Source organism: Camarhynchus parvulus, chromosome 11 (assembly GCF_901933205.1).
Source record: "Camarhynchus parvulus chromosome 11, STF_HiC, whole genome shotgun sequence".
NCBI lineage: Eukaryota > Metazoa > Chordata > Aves > Passeriformes > Thraupidae > Camarhynchus > Camarhynchus parvulus.
This window is the reverse complement of record NC_044581.1, coordinates 19,628,597-19,654,121: the sequence shown is the minus strand read 5'-3', so window position 1 is coordinate 19,654,121 and position 25,525 is coordinate 19,628,597. Positions and strand designations below refer to the sequence as shown.

The following is a 25,525-nucleotide window of genomic DNA, read 5'->3' as shown; positions in this document are numbered from 1 at the left end:
GCTTGATTCTATTAACTAAAGACTGATAAATTCAAAGGAAATATGAAAAGACAGTTTCACACTAAAGCAAATATATTATGATTCTTAATGTCTTCTCCCTATTATATATATTTTTATATATTATGTCTTTTCCAGAAAAGAAACAGTATTAACCACACTGCTTTGTGCAGTTTGCAACCTTTTGAAAATGTAGTGATCATTTCAAGTACCCAGTAAATGAGAATTCAACCTGTAACCTCCTTACAGACAGAAAACCAACTTCTCTTGCCCATCAGATCAACCTCCACAATGTTACTTGAGCACCTTCCAGCTCCTCCTACAACCCAGGCATGTCAGAAAAGCTCTTCACATTGTCAATCTCTACTCACAACATCACAACTGCTTGAGTTGACATACTTGCTTAAGAGTATCCATTGACAGGAGACAGGCAGAACATGCCTTTACCAGAAATTTGGCTTTATCCCAACCAGAACTATAATCATAGGAGTAAGAATTCCTGCGGTCTCACCCATTTTTGTCCTACACCAGTGTTTCTCAAAAGGTGGGGTGAAACCTGCCCAGAGGGCACAGGAGCACTTGAGGTGGGCTGCACAGCACTGGAAAAAGCCATGTTACATGGCAGTAGGCTTAGACTGGGGCACGAGATAATGCCAGACTTACTGGCCATGGACACTTCTACCTCTAAGCAATCTGTCAGCTGCAAGCACAAATTTGCTTAACTTAGGAAAGGGAGCAATTTTTCCACCTGTAATTATGACCAGCTGCTACTCTTCTGCCTAGAAGAGCCAAAGCTATTGTTCATTCAGTCATCAAACATGGACAAATCAAAGAGATGTCACAAAAAGCGTGAAGAACACTTTTCTAATTAATACAACAATCCAGACAGGGTGGGGAGAAGCCATCTCAGAAAAAGAAAGAATGCAAGTGGCTGGACCTGCATGGAAGCAGCCAAGTTAAGGTTAAAAACACCCAACTGTCTTGTGTGTATTTTTCAAGTGCCAGAGTCACAAATCTTATCACTCAAGATGTTCTTACACATTAAAACTATGCTCACTAAAGGATTATTAAATTATATTAGTTTTATTTTAAAGTTAATAATTTAACCACTAGAAAGTGTTTGTAAGGTTCAAGACACAGCACAGGTATTTTCAGACTGTGCACTGCTACTTTTAAATTAAAGCAAAGGAGATGTTCTCTTTCCACACACATCACTAATTATTTATATGCTTTATAGAGCCTATAAACTCAAGGACAGATCACTGTAAGGTTTTACATGTAAGGTTTTTGCATTTCTCCACCTTGATAATAGACATTTTTACCAACTTGATGCATGTTCTGGAACCTCTCTATATAATTTTGAGACCTAAGTGAAGTACTTTACTCACACATGCACAGAAACCACAGACAAGGAAACTCTCACAAAGGATAGTGATGCCTGTATAAACTCAAAGCCTTGTAAAAGTCCTTAACACCTTTTAATTACAAGTGCAAACAGCACACACAAGATGCTGTGTAACAGCAGGATAAAGTCACCACACTCAGGGACTACCTGGCTGTGCAGTTGCCTTACTGACAGTGCCTTTGAAACTAATGAATCTAAGCACTTAATACTCCACTATGCACAACACAGATACAGTTCAGTGAGTAACAGAGAATGGCATTACTGCTAAACAGAACACCTGGAACAGCACAGCTATTCTTCTACAAGATTTTATAACTATGTGCAGAAGAGTTTAAAATGAGAAAGTTCATTTTAATTGTAAAGCAAAGCAGCATACCTAATGACATACTCAACATTACACTCTTGCCTGTAAATCTTGGAAAGCTTTCTGTTCTACATTTGGAATTCCCTCAAATTCCACTGTGCTCATACAACAATCACTCTGTTGCAGACAAAAAGACCAAGAGTGCACTTCCTTCAATTTATGTTAATAATCTTAGCTGAAGTAATGGCTGAGCATGTGAAATGACAGAAAATGAGGTACCACCACATATCACAGAATATGACACAAACAAAAAAGAATTTTCCCAAACAAGCTGCAATGAAAGTGACACTGAAAACTGCTAAACAGTTCATTAAGAAATCCTCTTTTACACTACAGTACCTACCAGCTGAGAACTCTGATTTGACTGTACCACCTTAACCTGAGGAGGCTGCACTGTATTTGATACAGAGACTGTGCAAATGTTGTTTGGTTGCCTTATTCCTATTGTCTGTGTGGTGACAACAGAGGGGATTCCCGAGGCAGACTGAGGTATCACTGCAGAGAGCTTGGTCTGTTGGAGGACTGCTGAGACGGCTGGCCTTGCAAAACCAAATGCTGACTGTTCAGTAAAGATTGTCTCAGTGCAGGTAGACTTTTCTAAAAACAGAAGAAAGTTTATGGAATAACAAACTTAGCACATTAACAAAAAGCATTCTGAAATTTGCTGTAAATATAATTAACTGCCTGTTCATCAAACAAAGTAACATTGAACATACATTGCAAGAGAAAGTACAGTATTTAAGCTTTCAGTTTGGATTTAGCAAACCTGTAGATTTTCACATGCCCTTAATTCCACTGTAGCAGAAAAATCATTCTTCTTCTCAAGACTATCTAGAACTTGTAGCTTAGGTCTTTGGAAGGGCAAGAAATGGAAGAAGAAAAGGTAGAACCATGGAACAACCCTACTCCCAGCAAGCTGCACCGATTTACTCCTCCTAACACACCTCCAGTACCTACAACCAAATGATTTCTCTCTCCGTGCCCTACAGCAGTAGGTGTTTATTGCATTATTTCTGAAGTAATGTATTGTGAGTACATTAGAAAAGTGTACTACTGTAAGCCCCATACCATTTCAAGGAAAACATATTTCTAAAATGCTGTACTGTACCTTCATGAACAAACTTTTTACTTCTTAAGTAGCAGAAGTGTTCTTTTGAAGTGATCCCTCAGGCAGCTGTAGAATGCAACAGTGTTTAACCCAAGCTACAGCTCTTTCTAAACTTCTAATATTGATTTAAAAACTTAATGCCTCTTGCCCAGAAAGGACTTCAAAGAAAGTTCTTTCTTTGAAAGTTCCTGCTTCTTACCACGATGCTAGAAGTGACTGCAGTAAAAGCCACAAACAAGTGCTAGTGATAATTTGAAAAAACAGGAGAAGAAGTACTGAAGCAAAGTTGCAGGGAGTGAAGAGAGAGAAAATCTGCCCTAAACATAGAAGTTTTGAACTAGACCAAAAATACTTTTAAAATCATATTTGTAGTTTTGTTGGGAATTAAACATGTGTTTTATGTTTGTATATAATCCTGTATATGGAAGTTATTGTAGCTAATTTACAGAACCAATTAACAGTTAAATTTACCCCCACATATACTAACTTAGGACTCCACAATAAATCGATTTGGTATCATATCAGAAATTCTGCTGTTGATTAGTTCCAGATTAGAAGCAGAATCATCTAATCAATACTTTATCCAGTTCAGTTCTTCATAATCATTGTTACATGTGGATCGAAAGTTATTAATGACCCAAACACAGATTAGGAAAACAGTATGGAAACAACTGATTAAATTACTTGAAGCATTCTGAAAATATAACTTGGGATTCTTTGAAATGTGAATTTTTTCTTCTTCACAAAAAATTACCTACTACACAGAAAAGTGTATTTATTCTAAAAGTAAAGGATCACTACAGAATAGCCAACGGGTGGTTTCCAAACGAGGGTGCAACTACTTTTAATTTTTTAATCTAATTACTGCAACGTTCTAGATCAGGGCTACTTGAGCTGTGAACTCCTGGATGACAAATCCATTTTGCTGAAACTCAGCCAAGGTCCCAGACACATGAGGTCTCCCTCCTGTGGGAATTCCCTGTTTCTCAGCACTGTCCCAGGCTATTGGAGCAGCCCCTGCCTGGCCTGACACAGGTGCAGCCTGCACAGAACCTCCAGCCAGGAAGATCTTGGCAGAAATGGGCAGCATTTAGAACTAAAGGGAAGGTAGTGCTGGGCCAGTGAAGAAAACACTATTTAAAAAGGATATTCTAAGACTTCATGTAATGAAATTCTGCTCAGAAATAAATATTTATCCAAACAATATTCACATTACCTTAAGGAAAGGTACAAGATATGGCTGAGGAGATGATTTGAGTTCTGTTTGAAGGCGGCCTGTAAATTCTTCTGGATCAATCTTTGCATCCTTCAGGGTGAAGAAAAAAAAAAGCATCAACATCTCAGTTCAGTTGTTTGGTTGCCTCTTTCCCAGCTACTACATACACATATCTCTCTAGTTAAATAGGCTGCCATACCAAAAACTTTCAGAGCTGAAGTCCCCTAACTCCTCTCTAAGATCCTTCTGCCAAGCACTAACTCAAACATGTAACATGCCACTCAAAATGCAGAGAATTCCCTTGGGGAAGCACAACTTCAGACAAAACAAGGCCCCAGAAACACTCAAGTCTCTTTTGGGACTCCACTCTCTTGCTAAGATTCACATAGTGATTGCTTTTTTTTAAATTAAAAGAAAACAACAATAGTTTGTTGACGTAACCTTAAAAATACGAAATTTGTCAGCCTTTGTAGTATTTCCAAAACCAATTCTGATGGTACAACTTACCTTGTAGAATCCATATATATATAAAACTATTGGTTAAAACTATAAACTATATATAAAACTACTATATATGTAAAGCATGGCCATACATATAAAGCATGCTTATAAGTAGATACAAAATTTTCTCCTCTATGAATTTGTATGTATAATCACAACATATACACTTATATAAAATACATAATCAGTCATTTATTTAGTAGCAATTCAAAAGAATTCTAACTTGGGTGCATTTTACGAGACTTCAAAAGTATCATCAGTTAAAAGTTCAGGTTGTAATAAAAAAATTAATTAGCCTTCCTGACTGATACAGAACAAGAGAAAATTCAAACCAAAACAAGCTTCAATAAATATATTTATTATTTATGTGTGTTGGTACTTTGTTTAAAATACTATAAGTAGTTACCTTTACTTATTTAGTCTTTTCAAGCTGGTGAAAGTTAAAACCAGTTTTCACTGGAATCACTGAATACGATTGTTGAACAGCTCACACTTGAAAATGGCCTTAGGCTGGTGTAAAATACACAGATTTCTCTGGCAATGAATTCAAAGAGATGTACAGCAACTACTTTTAAATCCAAGTTTTTCATAGACTATATTACATTTCTTTTAAGCAGCTTGACTCTTTCCCAGCTCTGTCTGCAGCTCATTTAATACAATTCACTGCAGCATCTGTTGCACTGGAGGCTGCAGCCAGTGCAGCCTTTTTCTGGCCAGGCCACTCTAACACAGCTTTGCCTCTGGAAACCCCTGTGCCACTAAGGCTCCTGTCTGCAGAACAGCTGAACGTCAGCAGCTCAGGAAAATACTTCTCCTTCAGTCCTAGAAACTCTAAACCATGTTGTGAAGGGATTGTATCTACAGTTGTTTTGTGCTTCAAAAATTAAGAGCTTCTTGTTTCAGAGAAGAACAGGGTTTGGAGGAAAAAAACGAGTCCTCAAGGAAAAATCCCAGATTTTAGGGGGATTAGGGGAATCCCATACTTAGGATAACGAATCCTCAAGTTAAAACCAAAGTATTACTCATCAAAACAAGAGTGGCTTTGACAACTGCCTACTAAATACTTTGCTCCATTTCCCCTTTCAAAAACCAAAAGAAAGTCTGCCTTTAACAGATTTTTTTAATATATATAACATACAGAATATTGCATTTTGATGAAGCCCAACCCCTTTCATTACAGCCAAAATTGTTAAGATCAAAGCAATAGTTTTCAGCATCCATAAATAAGTTTAATAGACAAATAACAAAATAAACAGTAACTAAATATTTACCAACAAATCTTGAACCAGAGCTTTCACATTGCGGGACGTTTCAGGAGATGGTGAATTATGAGAAGCAAGTTTTATAAGGGTAGCTAAAAAGTTTTTACATTTTTTCACATTCTCTTGCATTTCCTGCAAAAACCAGAGAAAACAACTGTTAGCTTCATGCTATTTCTTCATCACAATCAATGCATGCTCTGACCACTACAAACAAGCAAAATGATGAAACTTTTCTAATTCAGGCCATATATGAAATATGTTTTGCTATTACTGCTTGTTACCTGAGATTTTCTTTTCTTTAGGTAACTGAACATCATAGCTTGCAAATAACAACAAAAAATCAATGCAAGAAATATATCTTATATTTTACAGTCTGCTTTGGTACAAATAACCTTAAATATGAGAAGTAACACAACAATTTGCTGGAGATGAATTCCCCTTTGAGATGCCCAACAGACAAGGTACAAACGTTCCCCAAGCTATCTTAATTTGTTAAATTATTGATTCAGCATATTTTTGTACAAAGCAACTACAGCAGTAAAATCAAATTAGAACTAAGTCTTCAAACATCATCCTATCTCATCTTTTTTTCATTAGTAGTAAAACAAGCCATTATTTTTATATGGTGTAATTGCTCCAGGAAATAGAAACATCACATTTTGGTGTAACCATAGTTTCAAGGCCCAGCAAGAGGACAGTCCATAGACTGAAGGCCTGACTGTTCTGGCTGCAGGAACAGAGCTGTTCTTTCACCAATACCACAGACATGGCAAGTGGGGAGAGCTGACAAGTGTTCTTCCTCCCTCTCAGCCTTTCTATCCCATGTGGCTGAAACCAGGGAAGGGTTTTCCCCTTTGCCAAGTATTTGTCCCATCAGGGGATACATGCTTGCCTGAAGAAAAAGCTCCTCCTGCTTCTGAACCTCCCCGCCAGGAGTTCCTGAAGCACTAAGAAAACAAATTTCCACCATTCCCCCACTTACCTGTGACACCACGGTGGTGCCAGGCACAGGGGAGCTGGGGATGACCAGGGGCTGTGCTGGCACCTGCGCTGCCGTGGGAGGGGGCAGCGGCAGCCGCGCTGCGCCGGGGGCTGCCCTGACCCCGAGCCCTGGCTCTGGGCACTGCTGAGCACTGCAGGCTGCTGGGAGGCTGCAGCTCCACTTGCCACCGTCGTCTTGAATAGATTCGGAGCGCTTGTCGTAGCTACTGATACCTAAAAATATTTTATATAAAAAAATATTAATTTTCACTTTAAAAAAAATATTAAAATCATAGAATGGTTTGGATTGGAAAGGAACTTCAAGCTCATCCACTTCCACTACCCCAAGTTGCTCCAAGCCCCATCCCAACCTGGCCTTGGGCACTGCCAGGGATCCCATGGCAGCCACAGCTGCTCTGAGCCTCCCCCCACCCTCCCAGGAACAACTCCTCCATGCATCCACCCTGAATGTCCCCTCCCTGCCCAGAGCCCCAGCACGGGCAGTGTGTCCCCAGCACGGGCAGTGTCTGCCCCCGGCACGAGCAGCGTCTGCCCCCAGCACGGGCAGCGTCTGCCCCCAGCTCGGGCAGTGTGTCCCCAGCCCTGGTAGTGTGCCCCCAGCACGGGCAGTGTCTGCCCCCAGCACGGGCAGTCTCTGCCCCCAGCTCGGGCAGTGTGTCCCCAGCCCTGGTAGTGTGCCCCCAGCACGGGCAGTGTCTGCCCCCAGCACGGGCAGTGTCTGCCCCCAGCACGGGCAGTCTCTGCCCCCAGCTCGGGCAGTCTCTGCCCCCAGCACGGGCACTGAGTCCCCAGCATGGGCAGTGTCTGTCCCCAGCACGGGCACCGAGTCCCCAGCACGGGCACTGAGTCCCCAGCATGGGCACTGAGTCCCCAGCCCTGGCAGTCCCAGCCCTGGATCCCAGCCCCAGTTCCCCAGCCCTGGCAGTGTCCCCAGCAGGCCCTGACCGTGGTGTGGGACAGCACAGCCCCTCCTGGCAGCGTGGCTGTGGCGCTGGCGGGCGCCGCTGTCGATGGCACCACCTTGGCCTGCACCGGGAGCCCCAGGCGGACGCTGGAGGTGCCCACGGACGTTGGCTGCTGAGAAAGGAAAAATGAGAGTTTTAGTTTTTTTCTCCTTAGTAACTTGATCTCCAAGGATTTTTAATAATTATTAATACTAAGAAAAAAAAATCAAACCTAGTAATGTGTTTTTATATGTATATTCACAAATACTGGAAAAATCAGCTTTCTCATGTTCAATGACAGCTTTGCAGTACTTCTCCTGAAAGCTATTAGTCATAGAGCTATATGGAAAAGATTGGAAAAAACAAATGTGACCTGCAAAAACATTGATGCATTAATTCAGTTGTAATATTTACATGTCAGTATTCATCAATATTTGAGTTTATCATTGCCAGTAACACATACTGGTCCTCTTGGTATTTATGGGCCTGTTGTAGTGCTTTTTCTTTATGGAATTAATATGGACAGAAAATTTAGAAAGCAGAAAAATATTCTTAACTTCAGATTGGATTATACAGAAATTGACTTGCAGAGAAACAAAATCTAAGCACCGGGAGAGCCTTTGTCATAGAACACAGACTCTGTATCCAGACAGCAACTGCAATATGAAGAGCAGACAAAGGAAAATGACTGACCTACAGCCTTTCAGTCAATAGTACATTCTATAGCTCAGGAAATTTATCTTTTTTAGCAATCATATTACTTATTTTGTGATTTATTTTCATTGCAAGACTGAAATCTCTTGCCATCTTACAAAAGGACAAGATTTAGGAATTAAAAATTGTCTCCAGAGAAGTTACTTAATTCTGCAGGAAGGTAAATACCATTATAAACGAAATGCATCACACAACATGGCAATTATGACAAAATGAGAACCACACATTACTAAAAATGGAGGACACACTGGTGTCTTATAACTTGCATTTATTAAGATTTGCATTCACACACTTGAAAAAGACAATTTTTCTAAGTGGATAGAGTAATAAATCATGGCTGATGTTGCTTCTCACAAGATAAAACTAGTTTTCTTTGATTTAAATTTTAATTCATGCCTCTAAAATTCATATTTTATAAAGAACTGCTTATTTTAGATTCTTACATTGTCTATTAAATACTTCTCCAAAGAACATCTAGTGTACTCTAAAATATCTCCAAAAGGAACAGAAGCCCAGGCAGGCATTCAAAGCCCCAAGGATTCCTTACAAATCAGTCCAGCAACATCATCTACTGGATATCAATCTTCTGTACTTGGGGGAAAAAAGGAGGAAAGAAAACAAATCAAATAAATCTACCTGACATCTGAACAAACCCCTTTTTTTTGTTTGTATAGCTTTCAAGATTTTTAAAATCTTGACTAGGGATGCCTTCCATGCTGAGATAGCCTAGAGACAATAAACAGCATCATCATGAAGAGGCAGAATTATCTGGTTTTTTCTAAGAAAGACCACAAAAGCTTCTTCTGTTTTAAAGACCCTACGCCTCTTTTCTTCATTATAAAAATGACCAAGTATTTTAAAATACTGGTTGAATAAAATTATATCTACCTAATGAGTGCTGCATTTGAAATATAAATATTGTGTATCTAATTCACTTGCTTATAATCAATTTCCAGCCTAAGAACTTAGCTTGCCTGTGATATTTGCCCCCTTATCAGTCTGGGCTTCCAGAAGTGAGGATTTAGGAAAAAAGCAGATAACCAGGGGCATTTCTGGCAGCTATCAGCTTCCAGGCAAGAGCTGCAGCCAGAAATCCACAAATACAGAGTGAGACTGCAAGCTAGAGAATTTTTCTCAGCTAATAAATGCCCATTTTTCATCACAGGAACATACTGGAAAATAAAACTGCACATAATTAAAATATAAATTTTCACTATTATAATGCCCAACTAAGAATGTATTCCCATGTGCCAAACCTCAGCAGCAAACTGTGAAACTTGGAAACTAAATTCACCCTTGGTTTTAAAAATCAATAGTGACAAAAGCCTTGAATAGAAAATGGCAGTAAAATCTACTAAAGTGCTGGATATGAAGAAATCCCTCACCACCAGAGAACTGCAAACAAAGTAATGCAATGGTTTATTAACGTGGATCCAAAATTTAGAGGGGTTAAAAAGGTAAGTCTGAAATGAAGGGATGAGAAACATAACAAGGAACTAGCCTGGAGAAATTCTTAAGTATCATGGAAATGATCTTCAAGTGACAGCTACAAGTTGCCAGAAGATACTCAAAGGATTCCCAACATGAATTCTTCGAGAACTGATAAAAAAGATTTAGAAAGAAAAAGGTGTGTTTTCTATGAAGGAAACTTGTAAACAGATCTCATGAGAAATGTCAAAGAGAAAACAAAAATTATCAATATTATTTTAACAAAAAATCACAACAAGTGTGTCAAGTTCCTCCTGGAAGAATCTAAAAGAATTCATGGTGTTCCTTGAGGAAAAGCTGCTGAGGTTTGGTAGGATGCTACTAAATTCTGAAATTACCAGAAGAGTTAGAAAGAAATACATTTTCAAACTTAACTATTATTTTTTATTAGTTTTTACATTCCCTAAATACACAGAAGTAACACTGAAGAGCCTTTTGCCCTGTGCTCAGACACTGGCAGGCAGCAAGCCAGACCATGAAGGAGCAATGAGGCACCCAGGCTGAGCTGGCTCTGTGCACACAGCTCAGTGCTACAGGGAAAAGGAGGATTCCAGGAGGGACAGCCTGCAAGGGGGGGTCCCAAGGCTTGTTCTACCTGCCCAGGTCACACAGGTAACACAGCCAATACTCTGATTCCAGGGTGCAACAAGTCACTTCCACTTAGGCTGTCAGAGCACATTGGAATTGTGCAACTCTGTGTCCTATAAATTCACTCCTTAGACAACATCTCTACTTTCCCTCACCCCAGACCTCTAGGCACCTAAATAGGGAGGCAAAGCTTGGGAGAGCTGTAGCTCCACACAGACCTGAGCTGGCTCTGGGCACACAGCTCAGGGAAAGGGGAAAGGAGGATCCCAGGAGGGACAGCCTGTAAGAGGGGAGTCCCAAGGCTTGTTCTGCCCGTCCAAGTCACACTTTAACACAAGTGACTCTGATTCCAGGGTGCAACAAGTCACTTCCACTTAGGCTGTCAGAGCACACTGGATTTGTTCGCAGTGCAGAAAAACTCTGTGTCCTATAAATTCACTGCTTAGACAACATCTCCACTTTCCTTCTCCCCAGAGCTCTGGGCACATGAATAGGGAGGCAAAGCTTGGGAGAGAATCCCCTCTACCTGCTGTGCACAAACAAGCTTCTCTCTATTTCGAGGAATACACGAGGCTGCATTTGGAAAAGCAAGTCACTTGAATATGGAGGAAACAATCAAAAGAACCAAAGATTATTTGTCACTGCCAAGGCAGGACTAGCAATTTTAGAGATTGCATTGCATATTCAAACTGTCAGAGGTTAGTATGCAAATCCTTGGGAACAAAACTTGTACTTTGTACTGCAGAACCACCTACTGACCAACCCTGCAGGTACCAGCAGCACAGGTTCTGCACTAGAGCTCACTGTTGACAAGTAAGTTCCATACATTTTTCATTCCTGTCAATAAACTTGGCCACTATCAACTAAAAAGAAGAAAATACCCCAATAACATTTGAACAAACACTACACAAAAGCCAAGTTTTTCACAATACCGATTGCGATTCCTCTTTACATCTTCCAATACATGGCTTCACTAAGTGTTATGCAAAACTCAATTATCACAAGATCTTTAAGTTTAGATTTAAATTTGCAAAATCTGAAATGAAATTCAACTTTATTTCTAATCCTTAATCTAGAAGACTTCTTATAAACTCAACAACCCATGCTAAGATGCCATCTGAGATGCCTCAAACAATCAAGGGCACTGTTTAACAAAGACAATCTGAAGTGGGATCACAGACACTGGCAGAAGCACAAGCTCAAAGGTCAAATCTGGGAGCTCACTTGCACTGGGCTGGCATGGCCAGGTTGAGGTGCTGGGGGCTCTGTGAGAAGCTGCCAGAAGCTTCCCCTGTGGCCGGCAGAGCCAATTCCAGCGGCTCCAGGACAGACCCGGCCCTGGCCAAGGCTGGGCCCCTCAGTGACAGCAGCAGCACCTCTGGGGACACTTGGGAAGGGGGAGGAAATCCCCCTGGAACTGCAGCTGGCTGAGAGCAGGGAGGATGTGTGAGAGGAGCAGCTCTGCAGAGCCCAGGGCAGGGCAGGAGGGGCAGGAGCTGCTCCAGGGGCTGGAGCTGAGACCCCCGAGCCCGGGGTGCAGCCAGGGAGAGGCAGCTGAGACCCCCCAGCCCTGGGGAACAGCATGGACCAGAGATCATCCCCCTGCAGCCCTGGGCTCAGCATGGACCAGAGATCATCCCCCTGCAGCCCTGGGGAACAGCATGGACCAGAGATCATCCCCCTGCAGCCCTGGGGAACAGCATGGACCAGAGATCATCCCCCTGCAGCCCTGGGGAACAGCATGGAGCAGAGATCATCCCCTGCAGCCCTGGGGAACAGCATGGACCAGAGATCATCCCGCTGCAGCCCTGGGGAACAGCATGGACCAGAGATCATCCCCTGCAGCCCTGGGCTCAGCATGGACCAGAGATCATCCCGCCTGCAGCCCTGGGGAACAGCAAGGACCAGAGATCATCCCCTGCAGCCCTGGGCTCCAGCATGGAGCAGAGATCATCCCCCTGCAGCCCCGGCAGCATGGACCAGAGATCATCCCCCTGCAGCCCTGGGCTCAGCATGGACCAGAGATCATCCCCTGCAGCCCTGGGGAACAGCATGGACCAGAGATCATCCCCCTGCAGCCCTGGGGTCAGCATGGACCAGAGATCGTCCCCAGCAGCCCTGGGCTGCGCATGGAGCAGAGATCACCCCCTGCAGCCCTGGGGAACAGCATGGACCAGAGATCATCCCCTGCAGCCCTGGGCTCCGAAGGACCACAGATGATCCCCTGCAGCCCATGGGCTCCAGCATGGAGGCTGAGAGCAGCTCCCTGCAGCCCTGGCTGCACCCATGGATCAAGGACCGTCCCCCACGCTGGAGCAGCGGGGTGCCTGAGGAGCTCTGACCCCGCAACCCACACTGGAGCAGGTCCGGCAGGCTGGAGAGAGCAGCTCGCTGGAACAGCTTTGACTGGCACAGCCATGTGAGCAAGGAGCAGGGCTGGAGCAGCTCCTGAAGCACTGACTGCACCCATGGAAAGGACCAGGCTGGAGCAGCTCCTGAAGCACTGACTGCACCCATGGAAAGGACCAGGCTGGAGCAGCTCCTGAAGGACTGCAGCCCATGGGAAGCTCTCAGCCTGCAGAAGCTCAAGGAGCTCACTGTCCCCTGTGGGAGGGACCCCACACTGGAGCACAGGAGATGTGAGGAGCCCTTCCCCTGAGGAGGAAGGAGCAGCAGAGACAACCTGGGATGAGCTGAGCACAGCCCCCATTCCCCATCCCCCTGCACCACTCAGGGCAGAGGTGGAGAGAGCTGGGAGTAAAGCTAAACCCAGGAAGGAGGGCTGAGGAGAAGCTGTTTAAAGATTGAGTTTTTATTTCTCATATAATCCAACTCTGATTTGATTGGTAATGAATTAATTCCCCTAGTCCAGCCTGTTTCGCTGTGTCAGTAACTGGTGAGGGATCTCTATCCTGACTCCCAAAACTTTCCTTACATTTTCTCTCCTTGTACAGCTGAGGAGGGCAGGGATGGAGAGGCTCTGGTGGGCACCTGGTGTCCAGCCAGGGTCAATTAGCACATAATTTTTCAGTAACTAACACATATAACCTTTCCTCCAGGCATGGCTGTAGCCTGAACTGCTATTAATCCATTAAATGTTCCCCATCAGCAAACTCTGCTTCCTGAGACTGAAACTTCTGAAGAGTTCATGGAGAAGCTCCACAAGCTGACTGACTGCCTCTCAGCTAGGAAGACTGTAGCTCAGAGTCAGGAAAGGCATAAATGAAAGCCTGGTTCCAGTTCACATGAACAGCCACTTCAGTGGCAGATGCAGAGGAATTTTTTTATCAGATTTGATTTTTTTTCAGCCTAGTAGAAATACAGCAAAATTGACCCAAAGTATTATCCCTTTAAAAGCCTAATATTTGCACAATTACAGAAAATTACTGGAAACAGCTTCTCTAACAGCAGAGGCAGAACCTTCACTACCACCACAGTGTCACTGAGTGGAGCATCAGAACCCAAAGCAGGGAAGAAGCTGCTCTGTTCCCCACATGCACAGTGTCCCTTTGGGATAACAGGGCAGGAAAACACTGGCAGCAATTACACAGGACAGGCAGAGGAGTCTGGGGCCACAAGAGAAAACCCCCAGAAACCAGGGGTTCTAAGTCCAGAACCCCTACTGCTGAAGCAAATACTCATCAAAGCACTTTCTGTGCTCAGGTGAAGTGGCTGGTCCTCCTACAATCATTAGGGTTCATCCAAAATATCTGGTGAATAAAAACCAGTTGAATTTTGTCACTTCAGTTGGATTCCACTCCTGCCTCTAGTTCTTAGTGCTGCCTGCAAATAGAGATAATCCACTGTAATCAATACTGTTATGTATTAAATCAATGTATTTATGAGTGCCCAACTTGAAGCATGGAGTTTGCAACCAGGAGTGGCCATGGCTGCAACTGAACACAATAAATTAACCAGCATTTCTCATTCCATATTTAAAATAGAGACAATTAGGCTCCATTTCCTACTCACAAAAGGAGGCTAGTAATCCCCTTAACTGCATTGTTGAGAAAGTTGTTACAGGGATAAGCTTCACAGAAAAACCTGCTTGGTTATTAATTCCCACTGCAGAGAGGGACAACAAGTAAGCCTGAAGCAACCCACTGCACAGAGGAAAAAATGTTATATAAATCTTCATTAATTAGGACTGTCCAGCCTACACACTGGACAGAAATTAAGAAATTAAAAATAACAGTAGTATATGGTCATGCATGTGCACATGGCAGCCACTGTGACAGTGCTCAGGAACCTCCTTTATAGCACTTGCTAATCTTTGCATGTTTAAATTACAGCCTTACTAACTTTGAGTGCTTTCTAAGTTTTAGAGTTGTGTCAATGCTACAAAAATGTAAACAGTATCATTTGTAAGTACTGAAAACCTATTGTCTGCTTAATACAGAAAAGAATCGCTCATTGTGAAGGAAAAGAAGGAAAATAGTTTTGTGGTTAAAGCACAGTAAGGACCACACATTTCTTACTCTCTCTGACCTGCCCTACTACCACAAATGTATTCTCCAGAACACCACAAAGAAGCCCAAAAACCATCACTACAAAAGAAATAGTATGGAATAGTTTATCTGATGATAATGGCAACTTAGCAACTACAAAGATTTATCTGTCTGCTTAAAATTTCTGCAAAGAATAAAACAAGCATTTGTTGGAAAAGCAGAAAGAATGTGAAAACAGAAAGAAAAACAAGAGTCAATAATAAGTAAGTGAGAAAAAAATACCAAAGTTGCCATAAAAATATAAACAGTGCTCAAAACCCAGGTATGAGTGTTTGACCTGATCAATCTCAGATTTGCAAGGCTCTGATTTAGCAAGGACAGCAGCTTGGGAACCATCAGGCAGGCTCAGAGTGCCCTCAGCACCAAGGGAAGGCACAGCCTGAGCTGCTGCTGCTGCTCAGGGCACGTTCCACAAGGCACAAAAACAAGGCACAGCCAGAGCAGGGGATGCACTGCCTGGCACACCCTCAAAAAACTGTTTTTTTCCTCATTTTAAAAACAGATGGCAAAGTAAAACTTAACAGAAAGTGAGTATCAAAACACAGAAAACACAACAGTAAAGTTCATTATATAAAATTCCAATTCAAAGAGTAGAAGTTAGAAAAATGCCTAAAGCAAGAAAAAAGAAAGCTAGAAAAACTGTCATTTTCTTAAAAATATATATCAAGCTGTTTAGACAACAAAAAAAAACCACTAAACCATCAAACTTCACACATAACTGCCTTTTCTGATCACTAAAAATATACAAAAACTTAGTAATGAAAAACACATTTTGAATCAAACTTGAAACAAAAACATTCATAAACTCTGAAGCCAAATCCATTTTCAGCAGCAGTCCCATGAAAACTCCAATATACACTCTTTCACCTGCTCTGAAGTTCCAATAACAGATATTCCAAAATAAAATACTGTGGGCCAGGCCAACATTGGTCTTTCCTGTATGATATTCACTTTATATTCTTAGTTTACAGCAGCACTTTAATTTTGTCACTAACATAAAATAATTGCAATTTAAAATAATTTGAAATAAGCAACTTTTTTTGCTATTTGGTTATGAATGTAAGCTCACCTGGGTATTAAGATAATGAAAGCCAGTAAAAAAACACATCAAAGGCATGAAAAGCCATGAAGTGTACAAATGAAAAATGCAGATAAACAAAAGAAACGCAGCAAAGGAAAACTAGATGGCAGCACCTCCCTATTTTTCACAATTGCACAAGTCTAAAATTCAAAACAAGATATGGAGGGAAAAATTTAATGCCATCTAATAGCCAGTTTTAGAAGATTTCTGAATTTATTTATTATCTCTGAAGAACACAGTAGAGCAAGCAAACCCATACTGTTTGAGCTGCTCATAGTGCAAGAATCCAGAGCAGAATTCTTCTAAGATCAATTTAAGTTCCAACCAATTATGACTTGTTTCCTAAAAATTCTGTACCTTAGCTAATGTTCTAAAGCTGATTAAATTTTGGCAACATTAAAAAATTATTAATATTCAGCTAGAATTAATGTCAACCAAAAAGTAAAAGGAAACTAAAACCACAAAGAAAAAAAACAGTTAAATTAAAAAAATATGCACAGCTAAGTCAAAAGCATCCAGAGCATGTTTTTCAAAAGATGCACATTATCACTTGCACAGTACAACAAACTTGCACTTTTTAATGCATCCAAAGATTATTATAATACTCAGGGAAGACCAACTATTTCCATGTAAACCCTGAGATACCAATTTAAAAAAACCAAACAAGCCTCTTGTAACTGCACTGATATGAAAAATACTTTTAATATACCTGAGTATTTTGCAATTTTTCTCTAAACAAAATAAAACACTGGAGAAAAACTGCAGCTAAGAGTATTTAATATCACAGAATTGTAGATTCATTTAGGTTGGAAAAGGTCTCAAAGGTCAGGGAGTCCAACCATTAACATTCCCATTACAATCCTATGCAATCTTACAGTTTGAACTAAATTAAAGACGTTATTTGGTACAATTGCACATACTCATGTTTTTCTTGAATATTTTAAAGAAACCAGGAACATTGTAAGAATACATCTCTCAGTTACTGCTGTCTGCACTGTTGTTACTGCCAGGATCCATGCATCCATCCGTCCGTCCGTCCGTCCATCCATCCTCCATCTGTCTGTCCATCCATCACCCATCCATACTCCCTCATCCATCCATCCATCCATCCATCCATCCATCCATCCATCCATCCTCCGTCTGTCTGTCCATCCATCCATCTGTCCATCCGTCTGTCCATCCATCCGTCTGTCTGTCCGTCTGTCCATCCATCCGTCCATCACCCATCCATACTCCCTCATCCATCCATCCATCCATCCATCCGTCTGTCCGTCCATCCGTCTGTCTGTCCGTCCGTCTGTCCATCCATCACCCATCCATCCATCCATCCATCCATGCATCCATCTATCCTCCGTCTGTCCATCCATCACCCATCCATCCATCCATCCATCCATCCTCCTGGGACACATGTCCAACCCCAGCAGCTCCCAGCTCAGCCTCACATTAACCCAGCTGAGACCCTCCCCACAAGGCCTGTGCTTGTTTTCCAGTTTTCCAGAATCCCACTAAGAATGGAAACAATCAGATTTCATTCATGCTTTACACAGCAGCATTTATGAGGAGCATAATTAAATGTCTAATCAAAGATTATCCCACCTAAGAGTTAAGAAGAACCCAAGTCTTCCTTTCAAAATGGATTTGCCTCTCTTCTCCCAAGAATCTAACACAAAAGTGCACCCAAGCTCTACATCTGCCTCTACTCCTGAAAGCTGCAAAACACAACACAAAGATACTATAAACAGCAGAAGTCACACAACTTAAATAGCAAATCCAAGCAATCAAAGAATAAGAAACATGAGATTTAAGTGTGCTGTGCCACTCCATAGTGTGCCTTGAGTGCCCAGCTGAAGCATTCATCATGGCAGGACTGGAACACACCCACAGGACACAGCAAGGTGGGAACAACAGGAGTTACGGATCTCAGTCTTCCTGAACTCTTGTCTTTGGCACTTCAATCCAAACTCACCTCCTTTTAAACTTGGGAAGGGAAGAGGGGTGGCTCTATCAGTTCCCCACAGGGGTAAGTACTACTGTATACAAACATCTAATTTCTGAACCTTCAACAACAGAACAGGCAAGGAAAGAGCCACTGTCTTTAAGGAAAGCCTTTACTTCAGCCCTTACACCAATTCCTCAGGACACACATTACACCTTCCTTGTCTCAGCAGCTTCCACTGTTCCCAGAGAAAGGTGGCTCCTTCCTCACATACTGTCCTGGATACCAGCCCAGCTGCTGAAGTTAGAGGAATTTTCACGGAAAACCTGGTTCATTCTCCTCCAAAATACCTGTGAGCAAATGACAGCCCAGGGGATGGAAAGAAAAATCTTACAGTAGTACCCAGGCTGCAGAAGGGGTTTAGAACCTGAACAGCTCTGCATGTATTGGCCAAGTTGATCTTATTTCAGAACACTTAAAACACTGCCTTATTTTCCCCCCCTTTTCTGAGAGTGGAGAAATTACACAGTTGTCAAGGGGAGAGAACCAAAGAACTTTCAAATTTAGATGAACACTTGGGAGTTTTTCAGACACTCCTTCTAGTTTTAAAAAAAGTAATTCCAAACACATTTTATGATGTTCTCCAGTTATCACTCTCAACACTTCTTAATGAGTTGCCAAAAGTAACTGCCAGCTTTTACAATTTCTTTGGCATTTACTATCCTGTATTTTACACCTAGCTGTATAGCTCACAACAGACTTTTCACCACAATAATTATTTAAAGTGTATAAACAAATGAACACTGAAAACAATCACTTAGCTGAGCAACTTGTGACACCTGATACAGGCTAAAAATTAGGACAATCTGCAGACCAGTGACCCTAATACCCATAAAGTATGAAGGCCATGTCTTTTTCTGATACATTCTTCATAAGATATTATTTCCCAGAATCCTTAAGGCAGACTGCAAGTTTTCACCTGTGCTGACTTTCTACATAGGTAATAGAAGGATAAAATGCAAACTCAGTGACTAAAAATACAATGCTAAGCTCTACAAATGTAAGCATTCTGCATTTTAATCCAAATAAAGCTATCTGAAAATATTTGAATAAAGATATAGTAATTAAGTTGAGCTCTATACAGTAAAATACCAACCATGCCACTAATATAAGAAAGAAAGGTTAAAACTCCATAGCCTGGCATGGTCATCCATCTCACAAAACACTTTACAGGAGTCAGGCAAATAATGTTTATATTCTGTCTGTCTTGAGCTAATGGCACCAGAATTTTCCTGTGTTTCAGTCACAGTGGACACCATTGACCCTTGAACATTCATACTCTATACACATAAAAACCTAGCACATTATTTTTGATTAATTTTAAACTTCTTCTGGAAATTTTAATTCGCTGAATTCAGCTTTCTGACCACCAGAAAGAAATCCTGGAAGAAAACAGCTTAATTAAAACTCCCTGAAAAAATTATTTTTCAGTACACAAAATTTCCTTTATTTTAGAAGTTGATCTCTGAATCAACTCATTATAATGACTACTTAAACAAATAACTGACATTTCTAAAACCTTAGCATAATATTTATCATTGAACATTTCATCTGGAAAACCAATGAACAGTCTCTGGTTTAAAACCATCCACCTAATCAAAAAAGAAGTCTCATGTCTAGTTCTGATTAGATATACCTTTAGAATTTACATCTTTACCATCTTGTTTTAAGAGGCTGTCGACCACAATTTTTAAAGAACACTCTAAGGTCAAACATATATAAAACATAAGCATAAGACTCTGAAGATCAAATGCAGAGTCAGGGAAATTCAATGTAAATTTCCCAAGGGTAATATTAATTATTTCTTAACCCTGTTAATTACAACAAATACAGAAATGATGCAGTACAGTTTGGGCAGTTACCACTAAGATTTTCAAAGGAAATGAATCCTGACGAGCTACAATATCATTATTCTAATCCCCCTACACTAAAATAATCCAACTTTTGAATTTTTCAAGATATTGATCATTCCTAAGGCCTTGCTGGCTTCCTGTGTTCTGAGCCAGTGTGTCAGCAGCAGGTACTGCAAAGGAACACCTACAGTGCAGTGGGTGTTCATCCACCTGGGCAGAACCCTGCACAAAACAAACTCAACTTTCTAATACCTGAACCCCTCCAGATTCCAGCTGACTCTGCAAACACCTGAACATCCTATCCTCATGGGTTTATTTTTATGGAAATCCATCAAGTAGGATTATATCCCTTCTGCAACATTAACTGCTTCATACAAGCAGAGAACAGCTGCCTGAGATCAATGTGGTCTACATTTTCTTTGCACTCCTCTTAAGGCTGCTGACTTTGGGATCCAAACCCCAGAGTGAGCCCAGAGCCAAGCAGGGGATCTACATTTCTGCACATTTCCTTCCAAGTGCAGTAAAGATTATTCCTCAGAAATCTTCAAATTACAAACAATTTGTTAATATCTGTTATGAATGCTTCCATGGTGAATTTTAATTCACTATTAATTAATATTGGCCACATAAAAACTAAGAGTATAGAACAAAAACAGCTAAAACTAACAGACTTGGGTCCCATTTGTGGTACAGTCCCACCACACACCTGTTCTGCATTTACACCATGCACTTGTCTCAGGAGCCATTGCTGCAACATCTGCTTGTAGTAATTACCAAAGAAGTGACTGCACTTCTTTGCAAAGAAAGGCCCCAACAACCAAAGACAGATGTACAAATTCAGGAATTGGCTGCAATTTTGTTGTCATCAAACTAGTTAAAAAAAATCTGTCAACAAACACAGGCTTATCTCTGTTTATTTTTCCTGGAATACATTTCTCTTTGCAGGTTTCTACAAGTCTTATTCTTCCAGATACCACAAATCTAAACATTGCATGGCTGCCTTTTCTGCAAAGAGTTCTTTAACAAATTTCATCCAATACTGCATTTAGCTCTCTTTTGAGAGCATAAAGTTTTCCCAAGTGTTTCCAGGCTTTCATTTATGTCTTTCCTGACCCTGAGCTACACTCTTCCTAGGTACACTCACTTCTAAAACTTACAGTCTAATTTGCTACTCTGTGGTTAATAGATTGCCTCGTGTTTCTATTTCCAATTCTCCAAATTTATTCCAGTTTACTTCTCATCTGAAATGTTTATTATTGTTTTCAGTTTTGAATTAAACTTTAAAATCTTTTATATGGTGTGATACATAAAGCATATAAAGGGAAAGTAATGAAATGATAAATATTGGGAAATATCTGCTAAACTTATTTTAAGCAACTTCTACAAAAACTAAAAAGTTGTAAAGGCACCTTTTTCATTTTTCCACACAGAATTACCTATCTCTTCTGCAAACACACACCTTAGGCAAAACCACCTTAAACTCTGCCTCTTATTGCTGTGGCACAGCAGCCCTGTACTAAGATCCAAAGATGTTTGTCTCCAAATTTTAGTAAAGCAGCTCAGTTCTAGCCCTAAATGGCCCCAGGCTAAATTGCCTCTCTACAAACTTTTAAACCAATGCAGCCTTCAAAGAAATTTAAAAAATAACCCACACAAAAACAAAACACCAAAACCAAACAAACACAAGACCACCCCACATCCACCCCAGAAAATAAATTAGCTCCAAGCTCAAATCAGCACATTCCACTAATGAGTTTGAGACAGGAAAGCACTCTATCTATCAATCCCTAGAAAAAGGGAAATGTACTCACAACACAGGATAAACTTTCAGTGTAGACAGATCACAGCCAGAAGCAAATTAGAAGAATCAAATCTTTCTTTTAAATAAAATATATTTTAAAAGTTATTTTAAATTTATTGCAAATCCTTGGATAGAATGTGATTGGCTTTCTCTTTTCTAATGTCCAGTGAAATTAGCTATCCTGGGATTCAGCATGCTGGGATATCACCGTGCCTCTGATTCAGAGCAGCAAGGGACACTTATTAAACCAGTGACAGACAGTCCAGACTAAGACTGAGATTTGCAGCCTCCAATCATCTCTCAGTCTGAACAGATCTTTAAGAGACTCTCTAAAGCAGATTTTTTCCTTAAATTAAGAAAAAAATCCTAGGCCTCATAAAATAAACAGCATTTGAATAAGTATTTCCTGTTTTCACAACAAAAAGGGGAGGAAAGCACAGTTGCAGAAACATATGAGGTAATAATGTGTAAGACATAATGCACCAAAGGTAAATCAAGCCAGACATACCTGAGCTGTTGACAGGCGAAAAACGGGGCCAGTAGTGGGCACAGAAAGCCTGGGTGACATGTTGGCAGGACCCTGTCCCTGTGTCTGCACCTGGGCCTGCATCTGAGCCTGGGCCAGAGCCTGCTGGGGCACCATCACGAGCTGCCCGGCGTCCGTGCGCACCAGGACCATCCCTGGGGGCACAAGGAACAGTCACTGCACAGCAGGTGAGCAGCAGGGAGAACACAGACACAACCATCTGACCACAGAATGCACAGCAAAGGGCACCTGTGGCACTGTACAGCATTCCCTGGAGTGCATCTCTTTTTGATTCTCGTGTAACACGAGATTTGATCTCAAAGAAGAAAGGGAGCCCCCACTAGCAGACCCAATTCAGTTTGGAATTTAAACAACTGCAGTTTATGGAAAGCAGTGATGGAAAAAGCAGCCACTGGAGTGTTTGGGGGACAGTGATTTCTCGCAGTCTAGTCAGGGTCAGGAGAGTAAAATTAGAAATAAATACTCATTAAAAATAAACTCGAAGGACAAGGCAGCTGCTGGGAACACAACTGAGTACATGCAGACCAGGCACCAAGACTTTCTACAAGTCTTATTCTTCCAGATACCACAAATAATGTTAAAATTTCTGGTATCTGGAAGAATAAGACTTGGAGAAAGATCCAAGAGCTTTACTAAACCACAGCTTAGGAGACATGCAAACACTGGCCAGTCACATTTCTGAGTATACAACATCTGAGATTTACTTAACCCTGAGCATGAGCAGATTAATCCATTTGGTACCCAGCATCACCACTTTGGGAGGCACTCACTACCTTGGTTTAAACACCAACAGCAAATACTGCCAGGCCCAGAGAACCAACACAACTCCTCAGCACACAACCACAAAGGGCAGAAACGTTAGAAAATTGGCAAGTGTTTTCTAATACTTTCTAGAAGTACATGATAATTTTTTCAGATTATTTTCTTGTAAAAACACCTCACAAATAGAGGCCTTCTACACAACAGAGCCATTGCCATCAAGCTGTGCCCAAAGTTTTGGAGTCAGCAGGTCAGAAAAAGGGAGACAATGGCTAAGTTGGTCTATGGATGCTGGAGTTTCACACATTCAAGGTCACTGCAAAGCATGTAATGTTCTTCTCATAGTTCTCTCAGAACTAAGAAGCAGTTCTCCAGACAGACTGTTAAAAAGAATTTCCAAGTTAGTTCCAGAGTACATTTTAATAATTTAACCTACATAGGAAACAACAGGTCAAATAAACAAAAAAACATCTTGTCCAACTACTAGAGAACCAAAAACTAAAAACCTACGAAGTCACTTTCAGTCTGCTGATAACAGGGTCAGTAGACACTGTTTCTACAACCTACCTCTATGTGCAAATTGCTTCATATACTTTTTTAACTTTTCAAAGGAAAATGAAGAAGGTAAATCTTATATCCAATTCTAAAGGTAACAGCTTAAGCCTAGTTTTAATTGTTAACTTCCCAGTTACAACATCTTGCTAAAAGGACACAGTTTGTACAATACCCTGAGGATAAAGAAATTCAAACACTCTTATAACAGATTTCAGAGCCCTACAGCAAGAAAATCTTTCAGTCTGACATGGAAAAAGCAAATCCCAATTGTGGGATGAACACGTGAGAGAACTGCAGCACACATAAAAGCCCTCACTCACAGAGCTGGGTGCTCCCAGCCAACCTTTCCTGCTACAAACACAAACAGAAGGCAAATTTCTGCCACTATAAACTAAATACTCGTGGAAATCAAGTTTAAGGTAACAGGCATACAGAGCTACAGCAAGGACCACATCCAAAAGCCATAATAATAATAACTCTCTCTCAAAGCCAAGAGTAATTTAAATAGGAAGTTGAAAGAAACTCATTAAAAACTCATCTGAAAGGTAACTTTTAAGGTCCATTAGCCATTTATGCACCAAGCTTCACAGTTTATAGTTGCAGAAAATCCTGCAAGCAGCTGATGTATTTGGTATATGCCATTCCTAAACCATCTGGACACCCGAATATGCCAACTGGCCAAACGGGTTATCACTTCTGTGATCATGACTGTGAGCCTTATATAAAAATCCTCATAGGATAATACCTTCCACACATTAAAAAGCACATGTTCTACTTGCATTACACCGAATCACAGGTGTGTTCTTAATTTATCTTCCCATTTTCTAAACCTAATTCTGAATAGAGAAAAACTGAGTGGAAATGACAAATGAATCGAAACACGTGCCACACAGCCTCCATCAAATTTGCAGACACGATTACTACTATAAATGAATAAATGCTCATGTGTTAACATTATATTTTAATTCAGGTTGGAGGACTACAAATTCCTGTTACTGAGCAGCTGGTGCAAGTTAGAAGCCAGTTAAATTATGAGATTAATTTTACCTTCCTGTCAGTCACATAAAGATGAAATGCACAACTTAGGAGCATTATATGCTAAAATAACCTGTTCTCAAAAACTGAATCCGAATTTCTGTTTTATATAGAAGTTTGCTATACGGGAGTTTCAGATTAATTATAAATGATCCACAAGTTAAAAACTCAAAAATAACACTGTATTTTCTGAAAATTTCCTTTTAGAACATACTATCTTCATGTTTATACAAATTTAATGGATTTCCAACTATCTTGTAATAAAAAAAATTCGAATTAAAACTTTCTGGCGTATTATTTCCTTAACATTTCTTAAATCCTGGATCAGACTGTTTCCAAGGCTCAGTTTTCCCTCTTCTGTTTGAAAGTAACAAAGTATTGACACAATGAACTTCAGAAACTATGCAAAGTTACAATGCACAGTTATCATCTGCATAGAGAAATCTTCAGCAGATTAACAAAGGGAGGCAAAGGCTAAGGGCACACAGTCTGGACAGCAACTTATCTGTTTCGAGTTAGTTGGGTCTTCACAAAACCACCAAGTTTTGTATGTTTGGAGCAGCAGATTCTGGAGGATTTTTCATAAACTAGGGCCAAATACACACCTACTAAAAGTCCACTCAGAGGCAAACAACTACATCATAACATTGCTGCTCTACTTAGCTTATAAGTATCAAATATTTCAATAAATAAGTTGGAAGAACTCTGCTTTTTCAGACTACATCAAGAGGTCCACATCTTAACGTGCTATTTATGTTAACAGGAAATAAAAGAATTAGCTTAAATGCTAAATCAGCTGCT

General features: G+C 40.8%; 1 protein-coding gene across 1 annotated transcript in view; it reads right to left on the bottom strand.

The window, feature by feature from the left end:
- The window catches only part of LOC115907888 (transcription initiation factor TFIID subunit 4-like), a 153,339-nt gene that overhangs the window by 126,065 nt on the left and 1,749 nt on the right, over positions 1–25,525 (bottom strand). The window contains 8 exon segments of the mRNA XM_030956090.1: positions 2,110–2,288; positions 2,291–2,363; positions 4,091–4,180; positions 5,863–5,985; positions 6,836–6,943; positions 6,946–7,068; positions 7,801–7,932; positions 22,337–22,509. Coding sequence (XP_030811950.1) covers positions 2,110–2,288; positions 2,291–2,363; positions 4,091–4,180; positions 5,863–5,985; positions 6,836–6,943; positions 6,946–7,068; positions 7,801–7,932; positions 22,337–22,509 — 1,001 coding nt within the window.